At 46.2% G+C, this 27,504-nt stretch overlaps 2 protein-coding genes across 2 annotated transcripts in view; both read right to left on the bottom strand.

Annotated features, from left to right (window-relative positions):
- LOC113525446 (zinc finger protein 271-like) overlaps positions 1 to 19,963 on the bottom strand; it is a 39,411-nt gene extending 19,448 nt beyond the window's left edge. Inside the window, exons 1-7 of the mRNA XM_034305636.2 lie at positions 19,479 to 19,963; positions 18,427 to 18,586; positions 18,202 to 18,303; positions 17,681 to 17,952; positions 14,909 to 14,976; positions 14,177 to 14,367; positions 12,840 to 13,824 (exon numbers count right to left, since the gene is read on the bottom strand). Coding sequence (XP_034161527.2) covers positions 12,840 to 13,824; positions 14,177 to 14,367; positions 14,909 to 14,976; positions 17,681 to 17,952; positions 18,202 to 18,303; positions 18,427 to 18,574 — 1,766 coding nt within the window. The 5' untranslated portion in view covers positions 18,575 to 18,586; positions 19,479 to 19,963. The remainder of the gene's footprint in view (positions 1 to 12,839; positions 13,825 to 14,176; positions 14,368 to 14,908; positions 14,977 to 17,680; positions 17,953 to 18,201; positions 18,304 to 18,426; positions 18,587 to 19,478) is intronic.
- Positions 19,964 to 20,631: 668 nt separating this feature from the next.
- LOC113525440 (zinc finger C3H1 domain-containing protein) overlaps positions 20,632 to 27,504 on the bottom strand; it is a 30,707-nt gene continuing 23,834 nt past the window's right edge. Inside the window, exons 24-35 of the mRNA XM_053235605.1 lie at positions 27,409 to 27,504; positions 27,180 to 27,285; positions 26,668 to 26,866; positions 26,383 to 26,477; positions 26,197 to 26,295; positions 25,963 to 26,067; positions 24,223 to 24,373; positions 23,672 to 23,772; positions 23,471 to 23,572; positions 21,982 to 22,021; positions 21,732 to 21,794; positions 20,632 to 21,608 (exon numbers count right to left, since the gene is read on the bottom strand). The exon at positions 27,409 to 27,504 is cut by the window's right edge and continues 142 nt beyond it. Coding sequence (XP_053091580.1) covers positions 21,480 to 21,608; positions 21,732 to 21,794; positions 21,982 to 22,021; positions 23,471 to 23,572; positions 23,672 to 23,772; positions 24,223 to 24,373; positions 25,963 to 26,067; positions 26,197 to 26,295; positions 26,383 to 26,477; positions 26,668 to 26,866; positions 27,180 to 27,285; positions 27,409 to 27,504 — 1,286 coding nt within the window. The 3' untranslated portion in view covers positions 20,632 to 21,479. The remainder of the gene's footprint in view (positions 21,609 to 21,731; positions 21,795 to 21,981; positions 22,022 to 23,470; positions 23,573 to 23,671; positions 23,773 to 24,222; positions 24,374 to 25,962; positions 26,068 to 26,196; positions 26,296 to 26,382; positions 26,478 to 26,667; positions 26,867 to 27,179; positions 27,286 to 27,408) is intronic.

The raw sequence follows: 27,504 nt of genomic DNA, 5'->3' as shown, positions 1-27,504 counted from the left end.
ATTTCTCCGTTCTGTTGGTCCACAGGAGTGACGTGTGCCACTGAGCTCGATGTTCTTCCATCAGAAGTGCTGCACACCTCTGTCTGCATATCCTCACAAAGCTGATCACCAAGTGTTCGAAAGCCTACCTGAAAAAACAAACGTGTCCTACGACACAAATCGAGAAAAAAAATAAATTGGCAGCCGATCGAGAAAATGTGCAAAAATAAACATCTAAAGTAAACAACGTGTGTGTTATGATCCTAATCCTGTGGGAAAAGTTTGCAGTTTTATTTCAGCAGATTTTACAAAGAGTGGTGAGAGTTTCCTACAAGTTTATGAGGCTCTAAAAAATAATTACACAGACAGAGAGAGAGAGAGAGAGAGAGAGAGAGAGAGAGAGAATGAGAAAGAGTCAGTGCGAGAGAGAGAGTCATTACTAGTCTTTCTTTCTGACTGTACTGTTGAATGTAAATTTGTTTCTATTTATTTTTTTCCCCCCAAAGTCTGTATCCAAAATATTAACATTTGTGTTGTTGAAGTTATCACCAATAAAGCAACCTTCTGACTTTGACTTGAGAGAGAGAGAATGAGAGAGAATAAGAGAGAGGGACAGAGAGAGGGAGAGAGAATAAGAGAGAGAGAGGGAGAGAGAGAGAATGAGAGAGAATAAGAGAGAGAGGAAGAGAGAGGGAGAGAGAGAATGAATGAGAGAGAGAGAGAATAAGAGAGAGAGAGAATAAGAGAGAGAGAGAGAGAATAAGAGAAAGAGAATAAGAGAGAGAGAGAGAGAGAGAGAGAGAATAAGAGAGAGAGAGAGAGAATGAGAGAGAATGAGAGAGAGAGAGAGAGAGAGAGAGAGGGAGAGAGAGAGAGAGAGAGAATGAGAGAGAGAGAGAGAGAGAGAGAATGAGAGAGAGAATGAGAGAGAGAGAGAGGGAGAGAGAGAATGAGAGGGAGAATGAGAGAGAGAGAGAGAGAGAGGGAGAGAGAATGAGAGAGAGAATGAGAGAGAGAGAATGAGAGAGAGAGAATGAGAGAGAGAGAGAGAGAGGGAGAGAGAGAATGAGAGAGAGAGAGAGAGAGAGAGAGAGGGAGAGAGAGAATGAGAGAAAGAGAATGAGAGAGAGAGAGAGAGGGAGAGAGAGAATGAGAGAGAGAGAGAGAGAGAGAGAGAGAGAGAGGGAGAGAGAGAATGAGAGAGAATGAGAGAGAGGGAGAGAGAGAGAGGGAGAGAGAGGGAATGAGAGAGAATGAGAGAGAATGAGAGAGAGAATGAGAGAGAGAGAGAGAGGGAGAGAGAGAGAATGAGAGAGAGAGAGAGGGAGAGAGAGAGAATGAGAGAGAGAATAAGAGAGAGAGGGAATGAGAGAGGAAGAGAGAGGGAGAGAGAGAGAGCTTTCGTGTCTGTTCATGGACATGTGCATCACATCAGCTGGAAGAGAAAAGACTCGAACCTCTGAAGGTGAAGCTCCATGATGATAACAGAATAACACCACTGACAGTAACTACGGCGACACGCAGCCTAATAATGCGTTAATAATCTCAATCGGAATAAACTACGCTGCTTGAGGGCATTCCGAAGGAAATTCCTGTCCGACTGAACGAGGTGCGTTAATGTCCTTTTATTAATCCATTAAACAGAAGGATAAAAAAGCGTCTTGTAAGAAAAGTTCATGTTAAACATTTTAATCCAGTAACGTGAGGAGCCGGACGTGAACTGACAGGAATAACGCCGACTCAGCACATGGAAATAAACCATCCGTTTTCTGCGTTATTCCCAAAGCGTGTGTAACACCAGGAGGTGTGTGAGTAAAGGAGTTATAAACCTGTCACACTGACGGATAACGTGTGTGTTTTTACACAGCGCTCTCGCTCCACAACGTCGCACAACTTTACTGCGCTTCACGAACTCTTCTTCTCGCCGCGTGTTTAATAATTACACTCGGATCAGGTTTTGCCGAGACGGAAATAATTAACTCGAGCGGCTTCCTGGACCCATGCCCTCGCAGTCGCCATGGAAACGTTAAACACTAATCTCGCTCCACACAAGCGCATAACTTTGGATCAGGTTATATAACGTGCACACAAACGCAGATTTTATACACAGTGTACAGTTTATTAAATCTGAACATGAATTCCTTCTGATCGCTGAAAGTCTTTATATGCAAATAAATAAATAAATAAATAAATAAAAAAGTGTTGGAGTTACATGTAAAAGATCTCAGTGCACTCCTCCATGCATTTTTAATCTCCTTTATATTCTCAGCTGTGTGTGTGTGTGTGTGTGTGTGTGGACGTCTTCATCTCACACCACAGAGTTTCAGGGAAAAAAAAAAAACGTCTACAGCTTTAACCTCATGGAAAAATCAGGCAGGTTTAAGAATAAAATATTCCACGACTCAGCAGAATTCCTCGTGTGTTTAAAGATCGCCGGCGTCCTGAAGCTCCTCGCTCGCGGGAATAAAGGAACCAAACGGTACTTTTCCACGGGAACATCACTGGTACCTTTAATGTGTATTTTTCACCTGGAAAGGTTCATGTACACGCATCTGTAATTAGCTGATCTTAAAGTAAATTTAAGCTTTAAAGTAAAGACACACTGCAGGGACAGAGGAAGAACCCTGATGGTGCAGGGAGACGTTCAGTCTGGTGCCTTTACGCACAAATAACCGAATTATTTACATTCCTAGTCGAGGTTGCGGTGTGTTTTTTTCCTCATCATCATTTTGCTTATTCTATAAATTCTTCTATAAATTCTGTACAGGATTAACGACGCGCACAGAACGTTTACACACACCGGGAGCTGGACAGATTAAAAAAATAAATAAATAAATCACATAAATAAATAAATCACATAAATAAAAGTATGTAACATTTCATTAAGTCTATAGATTTAGAATCAAGGCGTTCGAAACTTTAGAAGCAAAAACAAAATAATTTCCACGTTATTATTTTAAATTTGCACACAGTCACAGTTGTACTATAACGTGTATTTTAAAACCTGAATTTCACACTTGATTTAATGTTGAAATTAAAATATGACGTGTGAGAACTTTAACAGGAATCCTGCATGATGTTCTTTCAAATCCTCACACACGGCAACACGACTGTTCGTTCGTCGGAAGGCGAGGGGGAATTTCAGAGACGCAGCACACGCCAAGATCCTGCGTTAAAATCCGTCATACTGAATGCCAGGAAATCTTCCGAATCTCCAGCAGTACAAAGACGAGCGAACGAGACACGGCTTTCTCTACGTGTTCCTGTGTTCGAGAGGCTGAAGGACGACCAGGACGCCGTGAAACCGCCGTGAAACCGCCGTGAAACCGCCGTGAAACCGCCAAGTCGTCTGTCTTAAAACGCCTTCATCCCTCGCACGCAGACTTGCGATTTTTTCCCACAGCCTGATTGTGAAAAGCTCGCTGCATCACAGCCGCTTCTTCGCACTCGCTGCTTCACACTCGCTGCTTCACAGCCGCTTCTTCGCACTCGCTGCTTCGCACTCGCCGCTTCACAGCCGCTGCATCACACTCGCTGCTTCACAGCCGCTTCTTCGCACTCGCTGCTTCGCACTCGCTGCATCACAGTCGCTGCATCACACTCGCTTCTTCACACTCGCTGCATCACAGTCGCTGCTTCACAGCCGCTTCTTCGCACTCGCTGCTTCGCACTCGCTGCTTCACAGTCGCTGCATCACAGTCGCTTCTTCACAGTCGCTGCATCACAGTCGCTGCATCACAGTCGCTTCTTCACACTCGCTGCTTCACACTCGCTGCTTCACACTCGCTGCTTCACAGCCGCTTCTTCGCACTCGCTTCTTCGCACTCGCTGCTTCACACTCGCTGCTTCACAGCCGCTTCTTCACAGTCGCTGCATCACAGTCGCTGCATCACAGTCGCTGCATCACAGTCGCTTCTTCACAGTCGCTTCTTCACACTCGCTGCATCACAGTCGCTGCATCACAGTCGCTGCATCACAGCCGCTGCTTCGCAAATTTGCCTTGAAAAAACCGTCACAGATACCACACGCTTCCACGAGGCACGACGCGCTCAGGAGACTGTAAGCACTTTACTAACTAGCGATAAAACCTGCAGCTACGCCGAGCGCGCGAGTGTGTGTGTGTGTGTGTGTGTGTGTGTGTGTCTGTGTGAGCGTCACATCCGAGTTACGGGAAATCCTGAGTCCACCTCCGTATAAAGTTTTAGCGCTGGGCGATATGATGCGTATTAAATAATATCGATATCGTGATAAAGCGCGTTATGATTCGCTTTTCTGCGATATCGCAGATACTTTAAAACTGACAAAGCAGCAGATTTGATCTTTTTAAAAAAATCTTTTTATCATCATTTTTATTTAGCATCATTAGTGTGTTTTTTAGCATTACCACTCTCTGTAGGTGTAGAACTGACGCGGCAGGGTGTGAATAAATATCGTGAGTGGTGGAAATGTGGGTGAGTATCGCGATGTGATGTTTGAGTCATATCGCTCCACCTCTACATGCATTCACTCTCATTCTGAGGGCTTTAGAAAGATTCTCACTCTGAATAAGAATAATTAAACGCGTTAGTGCTGGATCTGTGAACGTAAACACACACACACACACACACACACACACTCGGCTGAGAGAAATGCGGATGTGGAGCTCAGACTCACCTCAGCTCCTGCAGCAGCACTGAGCGACTCGGTTTAAAGCCACACACAGCGCACAGCCTTCATCCTGAACGCGATCAGCTTTAATGGCGCTCAGTGAGGAACATTTCCACTGCAGCTGATGAGAGGATGTGAAGCACAACAACTCCTCCTGCTCCTCCTCCTCCTGCTGCTCCTGCTGCTGCAGCGCCGCTTCTTCTCCTGCTGCGGCTTTATAGCGGGGGAAGCTGCACATCGCCCCCTAGTGGAGCTCTGAACCATCACACACACCATCACACACCATCACACACACCACCATCACACACCATCACACACACCATCACTCACACCACCATCACACCATCACACACACCATCACTCACACCATCACACACACCATCACTCACACCATCACACACACCATCACTCACACCATCATCACACACACCATCATCACACCATCATCACACCATCATCACACACACCATCACACACACCACCATCACACACCATCACACACACCATCACTCACACCACCATCACACACCATCACACACACCATCACTCACACCATCACACACCATCACACACACCATCACTCACACCATCACACACCACCATCACACACACACCACCATCACACCCCATCATCACACACCATCACACACACCACCATCACACCACCATCACACCCCATCATCACACACACCACCATCACACACCATCACACACACCATCACTCACACCATCACACACCACCATCACACCCCATCATACACACCATCACACACCATCACACACCATCACACACACCACCATCACACACCATCATCACACACACCACCATCACACACACCACCATCACACACACCATCATCACACACACCACCATCACACACCATCATCACACACACCATCATCACACACCATCATCACACACACCATCACTCACACCATCACACACACCATCATCACACACACCACCATCACACACCATCATCACACACCATCATCACACACACCATCACTCACACCATCACACACACCATCATCACACACACCACCATCACACACCATCACACACACCATCATCACACACACCACCATCACACACACCATCATCACACACACCACCATCACACACCATCATCACACACCATCATCACACACACCATCACTCACACCATCACACACACCATCACACACACACCACCATCACACACCATCATCACACACACCATCATCACACCCCATCATCACACACCATCACACACACCACCATCACACACACCACCATCACACACACCACCATCACACACCATCACACACACCACCATCACACACCATCACACACACCATCACTCACACCATCACACACCACCATCACACCCCATCATCACACACCATCACACACACCACCATCACACACCATCATCACACACACCATCACTCACACCACCATCACACACCATCACACACACCATCACTCACACCATCACACACCACCATCACACACACACCACCATCACACCACCATCACACACACCATCATCACACACACCATCACTCACACCACCATCACACACCATCACACACACCATCACACACACCATCACACACACCATCATCACACACACCACCATCACACACCATCACACACACCATCACACACACCACCATCACACACACCACCATCACACACCATCACACACACCATCACGCACCATCATCACACACACCACCATCACGCACCATCATCACACACACCACCATCACACACACCATCGCTCACACCACCATCACACACACCACCATCACACACACCACCATCACACACACCACCATCACACACACCATCATCACACCATCACACACACCACCATCACACCATCATCTCCCATCACTCACACCATCATCACACACACCATCACACACCATCACACACACCATCACCACACACCACCATCACTCACACACCATCACACACACCATCATCACACACCATCACACACCATCACACACACACCATCACTCACACCACCATCACACACACCATCACCACACACCACCATCTCCCATCACTCACACCACCATCACACACACCATCATCACACACACCATCACACACACCACCATCACACACACCACCATCACACACCATCATCACACACACCACCATCACACACACCATCATCACACACACCACCACTCACACCACCATCACACACACCACCATCACACCATCATCTCCCATCACTCACACCACCATCACACACCATCATCACACACACCACCATCACACACACCATCACCACACACACCATCACCACACACCACCATCTCCCATCACTCACACCACCATCACACACACCACCATCACACACCATCACACACACACCATCACACACACCATCACTCACACCACCACTCACACCACCATCACACACACCACCATCACACCATCATCTCCCATCACTCACACCACCATCACACACCATCATCACACACACCACCATCACACACACCATCACCACACACCACCATCTCCCATCACTCACACCACCATCACACACACCATCATCACACACACCATCACACACACCACCATCACACACACCACCATCACACACCATCATCACACACACCACCATCACACCATCACACACCATCATCACACACCATCATCACACACCACCATCACACACACCACCATCACACACCATCATCACACACACCACCATCACACACACCACCATCACACACCATCATCACACACACCACCATCACACCATCACACACCATCATCACACACCATCATCACACACCACCATCACACACACCACCATCACACCATCACACACCATCATCACACACCACCATCACACACACCACCATCACACCATCACACACCATCACTCACACCATCATCACACACACCATCACTCACACCACCATCACTCACACCATCATCACACACACCATCATCACACACACCATCACACACACCACCATCACACACACCATCATCACACACACCATCACTCACACACCATCACACACACCATCATCACACACACCATCATCACACACACCATCACTCACACACCATCACACACACACCACCATCACACACCATCATCACACACCATCATCACACACACCACCATCACACCATCACACACCATCACTCACACCACCATCACACACACCATCACTCACACCACCATCACACACACCACCATCACACACACCATCACCACACACACCATCACACACACCATCATCACACACACCATCATCACACACACCATCACTCACACACCATCACACACACCATCATCACACACACCATCATCACACACCATCATCACACACACCACCATCACACCATCATCTCCCATCACTCACACCATCATCACACACCATCACACACCATCACTCACACCATCACTCACACCACCATCACACACACCACTATCACACCATCATCTCCCATCACACACACCACCATCACACACACCATCATCACACACACCATCATCTCCCATCACTCACACCATCACTCACACCACCATCACTCACACCACCATCACACACACCACCATCACACACCATCATCCCCCATCACACACACCATCATCACACACACCATCATCCCCATCACACACCATCACACACACCATCATCACACACACCACCATCACACCATCATCTCCCATCACTCACACCATCATCACACACCATCACACACCATCACACACACCACCATCACACACACCATCATCACTCACACACCATCACACACACCATCATCACACACACCATCACTCACACACCATCACACACACCATCATCACACACACACCATCACACACACCACCATCACACACACCACCATCACTCACACCACCATCACACACCACCATCACTCACACACCATCACACACACCATCATCACACACACCACCATCACACCATCATCTCCCATCACTCACACCATCATCACACACCATCACACACACCACCATCACACACACCATCATCACACACACCACCATCACACCATCATCTCCCATCACTCACACCATCATCACACACCATCACACACACCACCATCACACACACCATCATCACACACACCACCATCACACCATCATCTCCCATCACTCACACCATCATCACACACCATCACTCACACCACCATCACACACACCACTATCACACCATCATCTCCCATCACACACACCACCATCACACACACCATCACCACACACCACCATCTCCCATCACACACACCATCATCACACACCATCATCACACACACCATCACACACACCACCATCACACACACCACCATCACACACCATCATCACACACACCACCATCACACACACCATCATCTCCCATCACACACACCATCATCACACACACCACCATCACACACACCATCATCACACACACCACCATCACACACCATCATCACACACACCACCATCGCTCACACCATCATACACACCACCATTATCACACACACCACCATCACACACACCACCATCACACACCATCACACACACCACCATCACTCACACCATCATCTCCCATCACTCACACCATCATCACACACACCATCATCACACCACCATCATCACACATGACACACCATCACACACACCACCATCACATACCATCACACACACCACCATCACACACCATCACACACACCACCATCACACACCATCACACACACCACCATCACACACCATCACACACACCACCAGCACACACCACCATCAGAGAGATGTCCAGATCAGAGAGATGTCCAGCGAGATCACAAGGTCCTGACGTGGAGATGAATCACCTGGATGAACAGCAGCTCAGTTCTGCTGTGAAGAAGTTTCAGCTGATCAGCTGACAAACACTTTAGTTTATTAAGGAAACATGACGTTTTGTTTCCTAAAAACAAAAATAATTCATATTAATAAGTGTAAATAAGTAGTTTCAGGTAAGACGTTGCATTTTATTTATTTTTAACAAAACACTGACACAATTCAGCGCTCCCTAAAAAAAAGCAAATAAAAATATAAAGATGTGGAGTGTTAAAGAGGAAAGTTTTCCTGTATGAACCTGCAGTGAGTGATGTCTCCGCTGCCGCGGCGCACTCTCTCACTAAGCGAACGAGACGCTCGGCTTCGCAGGTTTGATCTGAAGTGATTTCAGGGTCCAGATACAGACATTTCAGGTCCACGCTGGTCTCTTTCTCACGAAACGACGAGTGTATCATCATGTTATACAGTAATATATGATTATGACATGATTAATATCTGAGCAGTTTGGACTCCAGCTTCCTCAAGGTCGCTTGTTTTCACACACGACTGATGAGAAACATTTACTCGAAAGCATGTTCAGGATTTTATTTACACGTACAGAGAAAAGCAGGTTCAACAGAGTGACAAGAAAATGAAACAGATGGATTAAAAATATACTGTAGATTACCTTAAATATAATTTAAATATAACTTAAATCCTACTAAGGTATATAAGCTGATCTATAAACTGTAATATTTTATTTACTTACACTGGAGAAAGTCTCACTATTTAGCAGCTCTAACTGTTTATTCAGCTTTAGACTGATTCCATTAGACAGTGAACACAGTGATTAGTACAGAGAGTAAGAGCTGGGAGGAATAATCAGCACTTCCGTGTGATCTCACCTGGCCGTGTGCAGGAGACACCTGTCTGTCCTTCATCACACAAACAGCCTAAAGAATCGGACCCTGGTCTCTCTAAACACTTCACCTGTCTCGCTGTTACACACCTGTGACATGTTTATGCTTCCACAGTGTGTCCATGATCAGCGTTTGTGTTCGTGTGGAATCGTTCAGTCCTTGTGGACGAGTCTGAGTGCTGTGGTTTCTTCTAAAAAAATAATAAAGTAAAATAATACAGTGCTGTGCATAAGTATTCACCCCCTTGGACTTTTCCACACGTCGCAGTGTTACAGGTTAGAACTGAAACAGACTTAATCAGGGTTTTATGTCATGAATCTACACAAAACATCCCATAATACTGAAGCACTGGAAATCAATCCAGTTTGCAAAATTATTTATAAATAAAAATATAAAAGTCGTAAGTGCATAAGTATTCACCCCCTAAATTAGTTCTGGTTCAGTTTCTATCAGAAGTGAGATAATGAGTCGAGCTGAGTGTAAATAAAGTGTCACATGATCTCAGTGTAAATACTCCTGTTCCTGCAAGAACCCAGAGTGTTAGAACCTAAACACAGCATCATGAAGAACACAGAGCCATCAAAACAAGTGCGGGACAAAGTTCTGGAAAAATATCAGTCTGGGTTTCGTTATAAAAAATACCCAGAACTCAGAGAACCTCCCGCAGAGCGACATTACATCTGTTATTAGAGAAGGTAAAGAACGTGACAGAACCGAGACTCTGCCTCGAGGAGAACGTCCACCTGGAGTCAGAGAGGCAGAGAGGCAGAGAGGCAGAGAGTCAGAGAGGCAGAGAGGCAGAGAGGCAGAGAGGCAGAGCGCGGGTAAAGAGGGGATTAGTCAGAGACACAACCAAGAGGACAAGGAGAACTCTGAAGGAGCTGGAGATCCACAGCGCAGATGGAGAAGCTGCTCACAGGACAACGACAACCCCAACACCAACACTCCACACAACCCCAACACTCCACACAACCCCAACACCAACACTCCACACAACCCCAACACTAACACTCCACACAACCCCAACACTTACGCTCCACACAACCCCAACACTAACACTCCACACAACCCCAACACTAACACTCCACACGACCCCAACACTTACACTCCACACGACCCCAACACTAACACTCCACACGACCCCAACACTAACACTCCACACGACCCCAACACTAACACTCCACACGACCCCAACACTAACACTCCACACAACCCCAACACTAACACTCCACACGACCCCAACACTAACACTCCACACGACCCCAACACTCCACACGACCCCAACACTCCACACAACCCCAACACTAACACTCCACACGACCCCAACACTCCACACGACCCCAACACTCCACACAACCCCAACACTTACGCTCCACACAACCCCAACACTCCACACAACCCCAACACTTACACTCCACACGACCCCAACACTCCACACAACCCCAACACTCCACACAACCCCAACACTAACACTCCACACAACCCCAACACTCCACACAACCCCAACACTAACACTCCACACAACCCCAACACTCCACACAACCCCAACACTCCACACAACCCCAACACTAACACTCCACACAACCCCAACACTCCACACAACCCCAACACTAACACTCCACACAACCCCAACACTCCACACAACCCCAACACTCCACACAACCCCAACGCTCCACACAACCCCAACACTCCACACGACCCCAACACTAACACTCCACACATCCCCAACACTCCACACAACCCCAACACTCCACACAACCCCAACGCTCCACACAACCCCAACACTCCACACGACCCCAACACTAACACTCCACACAACCCCAACACTAACACTCCACACAACCCCAACACTCCACACATCCCCAACACTAACACTCCACACAACCCCAACACTTACACTCCACACAACCCCAACACTCCACACAACCCCAACACTTACACTCCACACAACCCCAACACTCCACACAACCCCAACACTCCACACAACCCCAACACTAACACTCCACACAACCCCAACACTCCACACAACCCCAACACTCCACACAACCCCAACACTAACACTCCACACAACCCCAACACTCCACACAACACCAACACTCCACACAACCTGGACTTGAAAATGAAAGACATTACTGAAAAACACCGATATGAAATCCTGTTCTGAGACTCAGGACACACGTGTAGGAGGTTCTCTGGTCTGATGAAACCAAAACTGAACTGTTTGTCGTCAGCACAAAGAGCTATGTTTTGTGGAAGCCCTGAGAAGAATGGTGGTGGTAGCATCGTGTTCAGCGTTCCCCTCGGCCTCTTGGTTGTTTCTCGGACTAATCCCCGCTCGCTGAGATCTCCTCTACACAGAGTCACGGTTGTGTCGTAGTCTTGTGAATATTTATGCAAGCCACTTTATTTATATAAAATCATATCAGGAGCATCCTGTGTACGGCGTTTTGATTTGCAGTTAGTTCCTCAGTCACTGAAGCTCATCTCCTGCTCTGAGAAGTGATACGGCTGTTCTCCAGTGTGAACGCGCTGGTGGAGCTGGAGGTGACTCTCCTGAATGAAGCTCCTCCCACACTGTGAGCAGTGGTACGGTTTCTCTCCGGTGTGAATGCGCTGGTGTTTTTGGAAGTTGCCCTGCTGGGTAAAGCTTTTTCCGCACGCGGAGCAGTAATAGGGCTTCTCTCCGGTGTGAATGCGTTGGTGCTGCTGGAGAGTGCTCTGGTGAGTAAAGCTCCTCCCACACTGCGCGCACTGATACAGCTTCTCCTCCGTGTGAATACGCTGGTGTGTTCTGAGGTTTCCTCTTTCGCTAAAACTCTTCCCGCAGTGCGAGCACTGATACGGCTTCTCTCCGGTGTGAACGCGCTGGTGCCGCGTCAGCGTTCCTAACTCACTGAAACTCTTCCCGCACTGTAAGCAGTGATACGGTTTCTCGCCGGTGTGGATGTTCTGGTGTCGTCGGAGACTTCCTTTCTCGCTAAAGCTCTTCCCGCACTGCGAGCACTGATACGGCTTCTCTCCCGTGTGGATGCGCTGGTGCGCCTGGAGATGAATCTGTTGAGTAAAACTCTTCCCGCACTGCGAGCACTGGCACAGGTTCTCTCGAGTGTGAAGGCGCTGGTGGAGCTGGAGACTGCTCTGTTGCGTGAAGCTCTTCCCGCACTGCGAGCACTGATACGGCTTCTCGCCCGTGTGAACGCGCTGGTGCACTTTGAGATGTTTACGCTGGATAAACACCTTCCCGCATTCCGAGCACTGGAGCGAATCCTTCTGCGGTTGTGTGTCAGCGCTGAGACTGCTGAAGGACATCGCTGAGGACGGATTGGAGCTTTTTGAGGCCACCAGGGTCTCGTATTTAATCTCTCCTGATTTCAGGAGTCGGACGTACTCCTCATGGTGGCACCTCTTGATGTGTTTGTGGAGATAAATTTTAGATGTATAAGAAAGTGGACATGAGGAGCAGGAGAAGACTTGAAGGATGGTGTTCATTCCTGCAGTAGAAAAGGATATTAGAATTGATATTTCTATGTAGTTCATGCAGAATTAACCCACAGAAAATAATCAAACTAATGAGTCTCTGGAAGACACGACAGATTCCTGAACATGTGACCAAGTCACATGATCATCAGTAATGAACCAGGAACTGAATTCTACTTCAGTGGTTCTGAATCCCGGGTTAATATTTCTCCGCCCTCACACTCCAAACCAAACCGCATTAATTGGTTGAAGAGCTGAACTGAGTTTATAAAAAATGTAAAAAAAAAACAACCTTCAAATAATATAATTCTAAAATAATTTAAAAACCCAAATAAGTCAGATAAAATGGTAAGTTATGGACAGAACCGTTTAGGGAGCACTTTCTGTTCCAGATGTAGTTGAAGGTGACGCTGAGATCTTTCGTGAACTCCTCTTCGTACCACAGCAGCAGCTCGTGTCCGGGTTCGATGGCTCGACAGCAGCGGTACAGAATCCCGCCTCGATACTGAAACGCCACCACATTCCGCTCTTCATCGTTACGAGCGCAATTCACATACCTGAGAACGACGGATTCATAAAGGAGGAAAGAAAACGAGGGAGAGAGAAATCAGCTCGTGCGAAAGAGAAACTTTTACACTTTTACAGTTTCATCTTCGGTACTTTTTCTGTCTAAGATTCGGGAGAAAAACAGGTTTCTTCTTTTCTGATCAGAATTAACAAGCATGACGTGTTTTATTCGGGTTTCCGGAAGCTTCACAGCACAGAACCAGCCCTGGCTAAGACTGTAGCACTGCTCCTGTTTAGGTTCTGTAGAACTTTTAATACATTGAGTTTGATATTAGTTTTTAACAAACACGCTGGAGAACATGGATATGTTCTCATTCTCCGTTTCTAGCCGGTCGCTTGGACGCGTTACACACCAACACGGTGCTTTCATTTCCACGCTGATGTCACACTATTACACCAGTTTATATCGGTATCACTGTTGCAGCAGTCTGGCCAGGTTTATAAAAGAAAAAATAAAAGCTATGGAAGAAGGTTTTTCTTGTATTTCCCCTAAAATATGGAGTATAAATAAAAACCATAAAGATTTCTCACCTCATCCAGTTAGAGTGCAGCTCTGATGTGGCATCAATGTATTTTTCACACTGCTCACTCTTGTGTATCTGCAAAATAAAAACGTTAATATTCGTTACACATTCACACTTTATCGATTAACACGATGCGTTAGAAGTGGCCAGTTCTATTAAACGTTACGGAGATAAACTCTTCCTGGAATCACGAGGGCTGATGGGTCGGGTCGGGTCGGGTCGAGCGTGGTGCCGAGTGGGGTTTGATTATGACTTTGTTAGGTGGAGGTCTGTTTCTGTGGCCTTGTAGACGAGCGTCAGAGTTTTAAATCTGGTGCAGAAGCTACAGGACGCCGGTGGAGGGAACAAAGCAATGGGGAGGTGTGGAAGAACCTGAGGAGCTTCTGGATCAGCTGGAGAGGAGCACATTGTAGAAGTCCTCTGTGAAGGCCACTGAAGTCCATTGAGATCACAAAATCTTGATGCATCTCCAGGGATATACGGCAGCTCAGTCAGCTGGAATTCAGTTTTAGCTGATGTCATGCTGAGATCCGAGCAGAAACATGAGTGAAGGAGGAAAGGAGAAGATGAGTTGAGTGTCATCAGTGTAGCAGTAATATAAAATCCCATGTACGAATATGACCTCAATAAAAGATCTGCCAAGAGAAACCTGCAGCAGTCAAACCCTGACATGCACCTGAGTGACGTCTGTGGAGAGAAATGATCTCCTGATCTTCCAGACGTTGTTGGAGAAACCTGCATGTGAGGTTGTCCAGAAATATGACGTTTCCTGTTCTGTCTGATGGTGAGATCTCAGAGTTCTCCAAAGAGATCGCAAGATCTTGATATCTCCAGGAAAGTACAGCAGCTCAGTCTTGCTGGGATTTAGTCTCAAGCGATGAGCTGCCAACCCTGATGCGATGTCCACCAGACATGCTGAGATCTGCCGAGATTGCTTCCTACCTGGAAGATTGGTCATATCAGGTGACTTGGAGGGGATCCACATCTGCTCCTCGCAGACTCTCCACTGGTGTTCCACAAGGCTCAGTACTTGGTCCTCTCCTGTTCTCCCTCTATACCCGATCTCTTGGTGAGGTCATATCCTCACATGGGTTTTCATACCACTGCTATGCAGATGACACTCCACTCATCCTCTCCTTCCCTCCCTCAGACTCTCATGTTTCTGCTCGGATATCAGCATGTCTGGCAGACATCTCATCATGGATGACAGTTCACCAGCTGAAACTTAATCCCAGCAAAACTGAACTGCTGTTCATCCCAGGTGCTTCATCCCCATCTCAGGATCTTGCAATTTCCCTAGACAATTCTCTGATCTCGCCTTCGGTTACTGCACGCAACCTTGGGGTGACCATGGACAATCAACTGTCCTTCTCTTCTCACATTGCTAATCTGACACGCTCATGTGGATTTCTCCTTTATAACATCAGAAGAATTCGTCCATTTCTTTCCTCACAGGCCACTCAGGTGCTTGTTCAGTCGCTTGTCATTTCAAGACTGGACTACTGCGACTCGCTCCTGGCAGCTCTGCCTCTGAGCGCCATTCGTCCTCTGCAACTGATCCAGAATGCAGCTTCACGACTGGTTTTCAACCTTCCTAAGTTCTCCCACACCACCCCATTGCTGCGCTCCCTCCACTGGCTTCCTGTAGCTGCTGCATCAGATTTAAAACACTGATGCTCGCATACAAAGCTAAAAGAACCAGCACCCACTTATCTCAAAGCTCTTATTCCACCTCGCACTGCACCACGCTCCCTCCGATCCTCTAGCACTGCTCAACTGCTCCCTCCATCTCTCAGGGTACAAGGAAGACCTGCATCAAGACTCTTCTCTGTTCTGGCACCAAGGTGGTGGAATGAACTTCCCCTAGACGTCCGAACAGCTGAGTCACTGGCAGTCTTCAAACGACGTCTAAAGACTTACCTCTTCATAAAGTACTTAAATTAGCACTTTCACCAAAAAATCACCTCCCCAACAGAGTTTTGGACTGATGGTGTTCCTAGTTTGTGACCTAGTGAGCCAATATCAGAATGTATTTTTGATAGACTTCAAAGCACTATTGTAAGTCGCTCTGGATAAGAGCTTCTGCCAAACGCCATAAATGTAAATGTAAATGAACAGAAACATGAAGGAGGGAGACGAGGAGGAGGAGGAGGAGAAGAGCCTCATCAGCGTAGCAGTGAGAGAAGATACCACCTCGCAGAGAGACAGAGACAGATTTACAAACGTTTCATTGATTTCCTTCGTACGTATCTATGCCGATAAATGTTTACATTTAGCCACGCCCACACAACTCCATAAAAGGTAAAGAGAGTGTGAAGACAAAACGCGGTTCTCCGTATCATCCGGAGAGCGCAGGTTTAAATCCTGACGATGACGCAGCCGTCCATAGGTGGGAGGGGCATACTCTCTCTCCTCTGTCAATCACAGTAACACTAGCCAATCGTGTGCGTCTGTGAGCTTGCGTATGTAGAAGAGGGCAGACAGCGATTTTCTCCGTGTGTGTTACGCTGCACTGTGACGCAGCACGAGCAGAAGTCTCGGAGGAAGACACGAAGAAGACTAGCCGAAATTAAACCGCGATCCTCAGTGTGTTTACACGCTTTAGATCAGTACTCAGGTCTTATTTTACAGCTTCTACAGACTGCAGCAGGAACAAAACGTCCTCCGTTATCCGTTCAGTGATCCCGGATCTACACGGTTCTCTGCAGAACCCACCAGAGATCCTACACCGAAACAAAACACCTGATCCCACACCTAACTGTCCTACGAAGCAACTCACCACCCAGGAGTAGGCGCTGTTCATGGCTTCCTCTCGCTCTACCGTGTCTCCCTGGTAGGGCCCGAAGTGCGCGCCGACCGGAATAGTGTCACTGCTGTTAAACACTCCCAGGCCTGCGTCCGGAATACTGGACTTCCGAATCTCTAGCCCGGGAGGAAGGGTTTGTCTGGCTCGGTCCGCGACCCCCAGAGGAACCGCAACATCGGGGATGAAGAGAGCCGGACCGTGAACTTCACACTTGCTGATGAAGAAAGATCTGCAATCTTCACAATCTGGAACGAGGAAAAAATACACACGTGAAATTAATCTTCAGAACAAAATATTCTACGCATCTCGTCTCAGACGTGATCGTTTACTTTAGATAATAAACAGAACTTTATTCATAAACACTTTTTCTTCTTTTTTCGTTCTAAGTTTGTTTAATTTAATTATAAACCAACTTTGAGTCTAATAAATTCTAAATTAATACCAATATCATAAAAAACAATCCGTTAGAGTATAAAATCATCACTGAGTCTTACACAGAAAGTCGTCATGTTTCGGTTCTTCTTCTTTTATAAGTATCTGGAATTCTCCGTTCTGCTGGTCTTCCACGTCTTCCACAGAGCTCGAAGCTCCTCCATCTAAAGAGTCACAACATTTCAAATTGACTCTCCTCTCAGGAGTGAGAACATCAGCAGACACACTGCAGCAGACTGAGACGTGATGTTATTATCTAACGGGACTAAAGTACGCGACGGTCTTACAGAAATAATCTTCATCCTCATCTTCATCAGTTTCTTCCTCTTTCAGAGGTTTCTTCCAGATTTCTGCGTTCTGTTGGTCCACAGGAGTGACGTGTCCCACTGAGCTTGATGTTCTTCCATCGGACGTGCTGCTCACCTCTGTCTGCATATCCTCACAAAGCTGATCCGAACAAACAGAGGGGGTTGATTAATTCTCTATAACAGCAGCTCTGACAGTAGCGCAGGTTTATATTAATGCTATCGCTCTGATACGTTATCGTTTCTATAGCAACAGCTCATTCACAGGGACGTGTACAGCGCACGCTTCTGGTGAAGGTTTCTTAAAGTAAGGAGAAGTTTATATTTAACATGTATGGAAGGAGTCTCCAGTGTCAGCGCTTTGTAACAGTCAGAGGTAAAGCTGGAACTGTAAGTTTTCTGACGTCTTCAGGACAGAGGAGTTTACGCTTCTTTGCGGTTTCTCAGTAACATGCGGAACAAGCTGCGATTATTTTTTCTCTCATTAACGTGAAGAGAGAGAATAAAGATTTTAAATCAAAATCTCCAAAAGAAATCAGATTAAATAATCAGTAAAATCCGAGCGCTGCAATACAATAAACTGGAATAAACTGTTCACATTTTATTATAAAAAAAAAACTAGAAATGTCATGTCTGGTTATTTATTATTTATTATTTATTAATTTTCTGTAGTGTAGTGTGTAGTATTGATTAGTATTGAGTGTAATTAATAATTAATTAATAATCATTATGATTTAATACTAAAGCTTTTAAAGCACTAAATAAATTCATCATTTTATTCAGAACAAAAACTAAATCTCAGTTTTAATTTAATAACATGTAAATAAATAAATAAATAAATAAATAGAAAGTTAGCAGGCTGAATCCCAATTCCCTCTGCACTAGATCTAGTGCACTTCAGAGTGCAGCGGCTCTATTTCGTGCCCTATCTAGTGCCCTAGCTAGTGCCCTTGTACAGGAAGTGACGCTCTGTTTGGGATTCAGCCTCTAACTGTTGACCGAGCAGCTCAGCTAGCAGTTTCAGATCAACTTACCTCAGGATTTACAGCAGATCTGCGTTAATCTCCTCAAACACACACACAGTGCAGAAGCGCTGCTTTCAAACCCATAAGATTTTACTGTGTATTTAACAGAAATCCTGTCAGAATGTTGTAAAGTATAAATGATTAGCAGGATCACAGCTCAGGCTGTAAAGCTGCAGCTCTTCTTCTCTTCCTCTCTGTTTGTAGCGGATTGAGAGAGTCACGTGAGCAGCGCCACCTGCTGGCCGACTGCAGCGTCACTCACCTCGCAGCTCCGCCATTCAGCTTCATCCTCAATTCTGTTTTATTTCATTTATTTATTTAAAAAACATGTTTAACAGTAAACATGATCAGAAAGCAGCTTTACAGAAACCCGGATGTAGATTTAGTTCTCTAATGAATAAGTACCACAGTTCTCAAACTGGGGTTTATATATTCATTATTTTATAATTATTATAATGTTTAATTGGTCACTTAAACTGAATTTGCATTTAATCCAAACTTCCATAACTTCTATAAATAATGTCAGCTTGAATCTAATGACAATTTTAAATTTTAAAATATCTTCTGAGTGAAAAATTCATAAATAAAAATCTTTGTTGCCTCTACAAATACCTAAAGTACAATTATACGCATTTAAATAAAATTAATGAGCAGAATATTTCAGTAGTGTTCATAAAATAAATCACAGGCAAAGAGCTGATTTTATTTATTTTTAAGAATTATTTCTTTATTTACTTTTTAACTGTTGTTCGTGTTACACAAACACGAGACGTTCTTGTAACGCTAACATTTATACAGAATAAAATCTAATCAGCTAAAGAAAAGCATCGCAGTCCATCTGCAGCTCATCAGCACACTTTACTGTAATCTAAAGCTCAAATTCAGTCAAGATCCTTTTTATTAATTTTATTATAAAAAACTTAATTTAATTAATTTTTTTATACGGATTTTCAAAGCACAAGCAGATATTTTTTTCCAACACCAATATTTTTCTCATTTTTATTTCTACTTATCTTTTTTTTTTTATTTCCTTGACATTAGTTTGATTTCCTCAGCAAAACTTTGTAATTATGAATTTAATCACTATTTTATTAAAAAACTCTAAATCTGAGATTTGATTCTTGTTTAAAGTCAAAGAAAAAAAAAGACAAAAAAGCAAAAATATCTTTACAAAATAATTTAATTGAAACATATTTCAATTACAAAATAAAACAGTTGAAAAATCATTCCTGCATGTTCCTGAATACTTTTAATTAATAGATATTTTTACAAGAAAAAAAAAAAAAACACTTGCAGATAAAGTTAGTCGTGGATCGCTGCTGGCTCGTGGCCAGCGTGTGGCAGCGTTCAGCAGTCTCGGGAGCAGTCTCCATAAACACGGCCGACGCCCATGAGGCTCGATTCACACAATACTTCTGTCTGGCAGCCGTTTTTAATCCTGTTTTTTTTTCTAAGCCCTTAAAACAACCTCACAGATTGTAGAGTCACTCGTCCGTCGTGTTACATGCTGAAAATAAACGTCTAGCTGAAGGAAGCCATCTTTAAAATACTGTCACTGTGAACATCGCTACGTCGTCGTTGTGGCGAGAGAGAGTCCGTTAACTCAGAGCCGCAGACCAGCAAAATAAAATCGGATTAAAACACACACACGGAACACACAACTAAAATAAAGCACTGAAACAGCAGCAGCTGTGTGATCAGCTCCATACTTACGTAGAGGACGACTTGGAGGACACACACTTGCTTAGCTGGAGTTCATGTTCTTCAGCTTGCCGACACACACACACACACACACACACACAAACACACACACTCACGCTCTCACACACTCACACACATGCACGCCGCTCTATCTACTGCAGTGTGTGTGATAGATGTGTGAAGGGGAGGATGGTGTGTGTTTAGCAGGGGTGTGTGAGGGGGATTTTAAGGGTATAGGGAGGAAGGGAAAAAGGGAGGAAGGGAGCGAGGGAGCGAGGGAGCGAGGGAGCGAGGGAGTGACTGCAGACTTCACGAGTCCTGAGTGTGAGAGTGTACACTGAGCGGCTCACTCAGACTCACTCCCACATCCTGGCATTTCGCAACCAGTTTGTTCAGTGTGTCAGTTTTACCTCCAGCTGCAGCTTCGAACAGGAGCCACTGCGAACACACACACACACACACACACACACACACACACACACACACACACACAAAGCAGTCAGAAACAACATCAAAAGCGAGTGTGTATTTACGTGTGACGTGGTTAAGGATGTAAATTACATCTTTCCACAGAGCAGCACACAGCGGCAGTTTCTGAAGAGCTTGCTGGTAAAGCTTCTGCACCTAAAACACACACACACACACACACACACACACACACACACACACACACACACACACACACACCTATGTTCATCTAACACACTAAATTTCTCTCAAGTCGAGCACGCTGAACCTGCAGAGAAACACGTTAAACAAAATAACATCATGTGGAACACACACTGACGGAAAGCATGCTGTGTTCACTCACCTCAGCTCTTCCCTTCTGCTGCTTCTGTACAGCAACCGCTCTGAAAACACACACACACACACACACACACACACACACACACACCGCGAATTACAAGTCATACACACACACACACAGCAAATTACAAGTCATACATATACACACACACACACCGCGAATTACAAGTCATACACACACACACACACACACACACACACCGCGAATTACAAGTCATACACACACACACACACACCTCAAATTACAAGTCATACATACACACACACACACACACACACACACCGCGAATTACAAGTCATACACACACACACACACACACACACACACAAAAAAAGCATCTAATGAACTCTATAAAGTGAGACAGACTTCCATCATCACGTCCTAATGTAAAGTCATGAGGCGGGACGCTACCACGTCACACGTCACACGTCACACGTCAAGTCCATTTTTACTGTCAGTCATCTCTACAGCGTGTAAATGCTGCAACGAACTATTCCATCGCTTCTCCAGGACCATGGACTAACCCTAGACTGCATAAAGTGCAAATACACAACAGTGTGAGACGAGTGCGGGACACAAAACATGCGGGACACTAAACGCACGGGACAATAAACACACGGGACACTAAACGCGCGGGACACTTTAACACGCGGGACACTAAACACGCAGGACACTAAACGCACGGGACACTAAAACACACGGGACACTAAACACGCAGGACACTAAACGCACGGGACACTTAACGCGCGGGACAATAAACGCGCGGGACACTAAACGCGCGGGACACTAAACACGCGGGACACTAAACACGCGGGACACTAAACACGCGGGACATGAGCTGTAAACTGTAAACTAGTCGGTAGAGTAGCAGCAGCAGCACCATGCTCCCGGAAAGAGGAAGGAGGCACTAACATCCATCAGGAAAGACACGAGTCGGGATGCACTATTATCCTCCAGGAGTGAACTTTCATCCTCCCAGAACAAGGCAGTATACATTACTATCCTCCAGGAAACATAACAGGTAGGAAAGATAAAGAGACAGTCTGGAAAGATGAGAGACAGGACACTGCACTACCCTCACTCTGGAAAGACAGAAGGACTGGAGACACTGGAATCCTCACAGAAGGATGAGAAGACTGGACACAACTGATGATCAACAGGGACACCAAGCAGGACAAGGATTAGACAATCCTGCTGGAATGGCGAGAGGAAATGGGAGACACTAGAAAAGACAAGACGAGGGAAAACGCTGCTGTCCTTCTGAAAGACAGCAGGAGACACGACCTCCTTCCCGGAAAGACGCGATGTGGACGCACTAGTATCTCCCCCCAGGGGAAGGTCAGGCTGCTCTGCAGCACCATTCAGCCGAAAATACAGGACAGAAACTTCGGTCTACTTTAACCAATCAGACTTCTGTTCCCGCCCCCAATGTGCACGTGAGAATCACACTGAACCTCATGCAGACAGACACTGTGTGGTGATGCGGACTCACATCTTCCAGACAGACAGACAGGTGGGAACCGTCGCAGTCATCAGGCGCGTCTGCAGCTTCACGTACTCCACGTTATCGTCGCTCCACTCCTGCTGCAGAACCCTGCAAACACACACACGACTTATAATGAACACCCCGTCGCACCACTAACCCCCAGAAGAGGGCGCAGTCTCTCGCTCCTAAAGGCTGGCTGTGGGATACCTGAGGCTGAGTTCGATGTTGCTCGGCATCGAGTGTCTGAATCTTTCCAGCGCAGACGAGTGGAGCGACGGAGGGAGAAAACTCAGATAGAACGAGATCACCTGTAACACACACGTTCACATCCAAATAATCAACACACATCCACAGGACCAGTGATGATAACTAACAGAGGAAGCGCAAGCAGATATGGAGTCGCTAACTCAGAGAGATCAGACGTCATGGATAGATTAGACATTTTTCCATAAACCATAACTACACCTCCAACTCCAACTCCCTCAATCCCAGAAGGCTTAGCCCAGAAGCCAGCTAAGATCTCACTAATGAAAAAACATTACAGGATGTATGAAAAAGAGGGAAGCGAAATCGTGATACATACATGAGGAAATTATTTGGAAGTCAGACAGAGGATGAAAAAAATAAGAAAAAGAGGAAGCTAAAACGTGGAAGAGTAAAAGGTCAGCTAAAGCGAATGGCAGTAAGGAGGGATGTGTGTGTGTGTGTGTGTGTGTGTGTGTGTGTGTGAGAGTGAGTGTGTGTGACAGAGGGAGAACCTGGTTGTGGAAGCTGTAGCAGCTCCAGTAGGTGGCGCTGTCGTACGGCAGGTTGATCCTGGTGGGCATCGTGTTCAGGCAGCGCTGCACCAGATCACTGAACACACGCAGATCTCGGCCTGCCAGCTTACTGCTAGTAAAGAGGAGATAACTGGGGAGAGAGGCACAGTGGTTAGCATGCGCACACACACACACTCACACACACACACACACACACACACGCGCGCTCACACACACACACACATGTGCTAATCCTACACACACTTAAGGTAAACAATAACACTTCCGGAAATTTCGTGAAGTTTAGGGTTTGAACTGTCACTGACTCCAGTCAAGCAGAATCCGAGGAATTCTAGACTCTAGTGTCGTAATACTGACTCGAGTTACAGATCAGGGACGTGATCGGAGTTTCACTTTAATGCCTTCGGATTTGACAAGAAATTTGGACCTTTTTGAGTCACATATTCAGAACTTTGGACTTAAATGTTTACTGATTAAAGACTTGCATCAGTTTGTTCATCACTTTGTTCTTAGCATCAGAAGGAATTCGGACCGATCACAGTGGACTCATTCGGAGTTACAGATCAGAGCCTGTGGACTCAATACAGTACTCTATTTCATCTCTCGAACCTTGGACCTGACTTAGTCGCAGCTTGTCATGATTAAGGGCTTTGGATCAGATCTGAATACCAGGGAGCTTTGACTTAACTGCTGTTGCATCATAAGGCCTTTGGACTTGTCTCAGATCACAGTTAAGGAATTTCGAGTCGTATTACAGGAATTTTAGACTTAACTGGACTTTGTACTTCAGTGGAGTAGCATCAGAAGGAATTTGCACTAGTCACATTGGACTCATTTTGAGTTACAGGTCAGGGATTAACTGGAGTTGTATCTTAGGGCCTTTGGACTTGTCTCAAGACATTCTGGACTCATCCTGAGTCTCAACTCAAATCACAAGTCTGGAACATTGGACCCAATTCGAGTAGCAGCTTAGGGACTCAACTTGACACTGATTATGGGCTTTGGACTCGATCTGACTCACAGATCAGAATGTTTGACTTGACTGGAGTTTATCTTAAAACCTTTGGACTTGACATTTCGCAGTTATTTTGTATTGAAATCGTATCTTAGGGACTTTGGACTTAGCTGCTCACTGATTAAAGACTTGATGTTTAAGTTGAGTAGCTTCAGAAGGAATTTGGCTGGTCACAGTGAACTCATTCTGAGTTACAGATAAATGAGATAAAGTCGCTCTGGATAAGGGCGTCCGCCAAATGCCATAAATGTAAATGTAAATGTAAAGATCACTTTATCTCCTCTGGCTTGAGTCACATCTCGGGGATTCTAGACTCAACTTTCGTAGCAGTTTAGAAATTTTGGACAGTTTGGGTGCTTTGGGCTTGAATTGTCTCTGACTCCAGCTGAGTAGAATCGGAGGATTTCTGGACTCATTTTGAGTTACAGGTCAGGGACTTGACTGGAGTTGTATCTTAGAGCCTTTGGACTTGACTCAAGACATTTTGGACTCATCTTCAGTTGTAAGAGATCTTAGGAACATTGGACCAATTAGACTGTATGTAGTTACGTCACCTAGAACGCTATATGCAGTGTCGGTTCTTCTGTGGAGGCTACAGGCATGTGTCTTGAACTTGTAGCATGCATCAATGTTTTGTATAGAGTTAGAAAGACCACAGTGTTCAGAGTGTGTGTGTGTGTGTGTGTGTGTTCTCCTGCACTCACTCAAGCCAGAGTTTCTTCACCACTTCCAGATCTGAGATGGCTCCCAGAGCCGCCTCGAAAGCCTCCACCGCTTCAGCCGCACTGCCTCGCACCGACTGCCAGAAACTGCAACCCCACACACACACACACACACACACACACACACACACACACACACACACACACAGTGTCATGAACTACACACTACTAGTCTAGAAACAGATCTGAGGTCAGTACGAGGTCCAGGTGGCTCACCTGTGTGTGAGGTGCAGGTAGGGGAGCTGATCGTGGAGCTGCTCAGGGAGCGAGGGGACAGAGTGCTGCAGGTCCTCTGACGGGACGCCTAGCAAGTGCCTGCACAAAAATACAGATACAACAGCGTGAAGAAACGCAGAAGCTGAATAACGTCACAGTAAAACACACAGTCGCTCAGACGCTCACCGTAAGACCACTGCAGGATGGAGATCTTCCTGAACACCGTCACACAGAGACGACACAAACTGCTTGAAGAGCGTATCAATCTCACTGTGTCTCTCCTACAACACACGCACACACACACACACACACACACACACACACACACGCACAGTCAGTGCTGCCTCAACCAGTGAAGCCTGGTGTATACTTCACTTCTGCATTAACATGCATTTGTGTTGCACATTGGCTACAGAAGTCATTACAGTAAAGTGTGTGTGTGTTAATGTTTACAGATGTGTGTTTACCCACCTGTGTGTGTAGACATTTACACAGACTGTAAAACACTCGGGCGTCGTGTGGGCGGAGCCTGTGCGCACGCAGCCACACACTCGCCGCTTCTTCTGCATCTCCGCCTGCCGCGTGCAGCTCGCTGAGGATCTCCAGCAGGGGGCAGCAGAGAGGGACGACGGCCAGCGTGCTCTCACACAGTGCAGTCGCTTCCTTCAGCCTGTCTCACACACACACACACACACACACACACACACACACACACACACACACAGAGAGAAAACACTCATACTGATGTTGCATGTTCTCCTAATACAGATTTCCTTCACAGTTTCTGCACAAATGAATCATTTTTGTTTGATTTCATCCAAGAAATAACCGTAAACTCCACAGAATATCACTCTATAGCGCCTCCATCAGGCTGATCTCTTCCCATCTTGCGATACGAGGCTGCTGATGGGGAATCTAATAAGAATCTGATGAAGACGGCGCCTCCTGGTGGAGGAACACCATGGTGTGTGTTTAGTGTTTACCTTCCCAGAACTCTGTGCAGGTGGAGCAGGTTGAGGTGCAGAGGCAGACACGCAAGCGTCCGTTCAGCTGGAGACACGCCCTCTTCCACACACTTCGATAACGCATCTGCAGGGCAATACACACACACACACACACACACACCATCATCATCATCATCATCACACACTTCCCACACACTTCTTCATGCAGGAGGAGGTGCGAGCTGTAGCCCGGTGGACGGAGGCTCACCCTGGAACAGCGTGATGAGGCGTTCAGGAGGTGTGTGTACGTCCTCACTCGAGCTCCAGGGAAAGAGGAAATGCTCCAGACTGGCGATCCGGGACG

Source organism: Pangasianodon hypophthalmus, chromosome 7 (assembly GCF_027358585.1).
Source record: "Pangasianodon hypophthalmus isolate fPanHyp1 chromosome 7, fPanHyp1.pri, whole genome shotgun sequence".
NCBI lineage: Eukaryota > Metazoa > Chordata > Actinopteri > Siluriformes > Pangasiidae > Pangasianodon > Pangasianodon hypophthalmus.
This window is presented reverse-complemented; position numbering and strand designations above follow the sequence as displayed.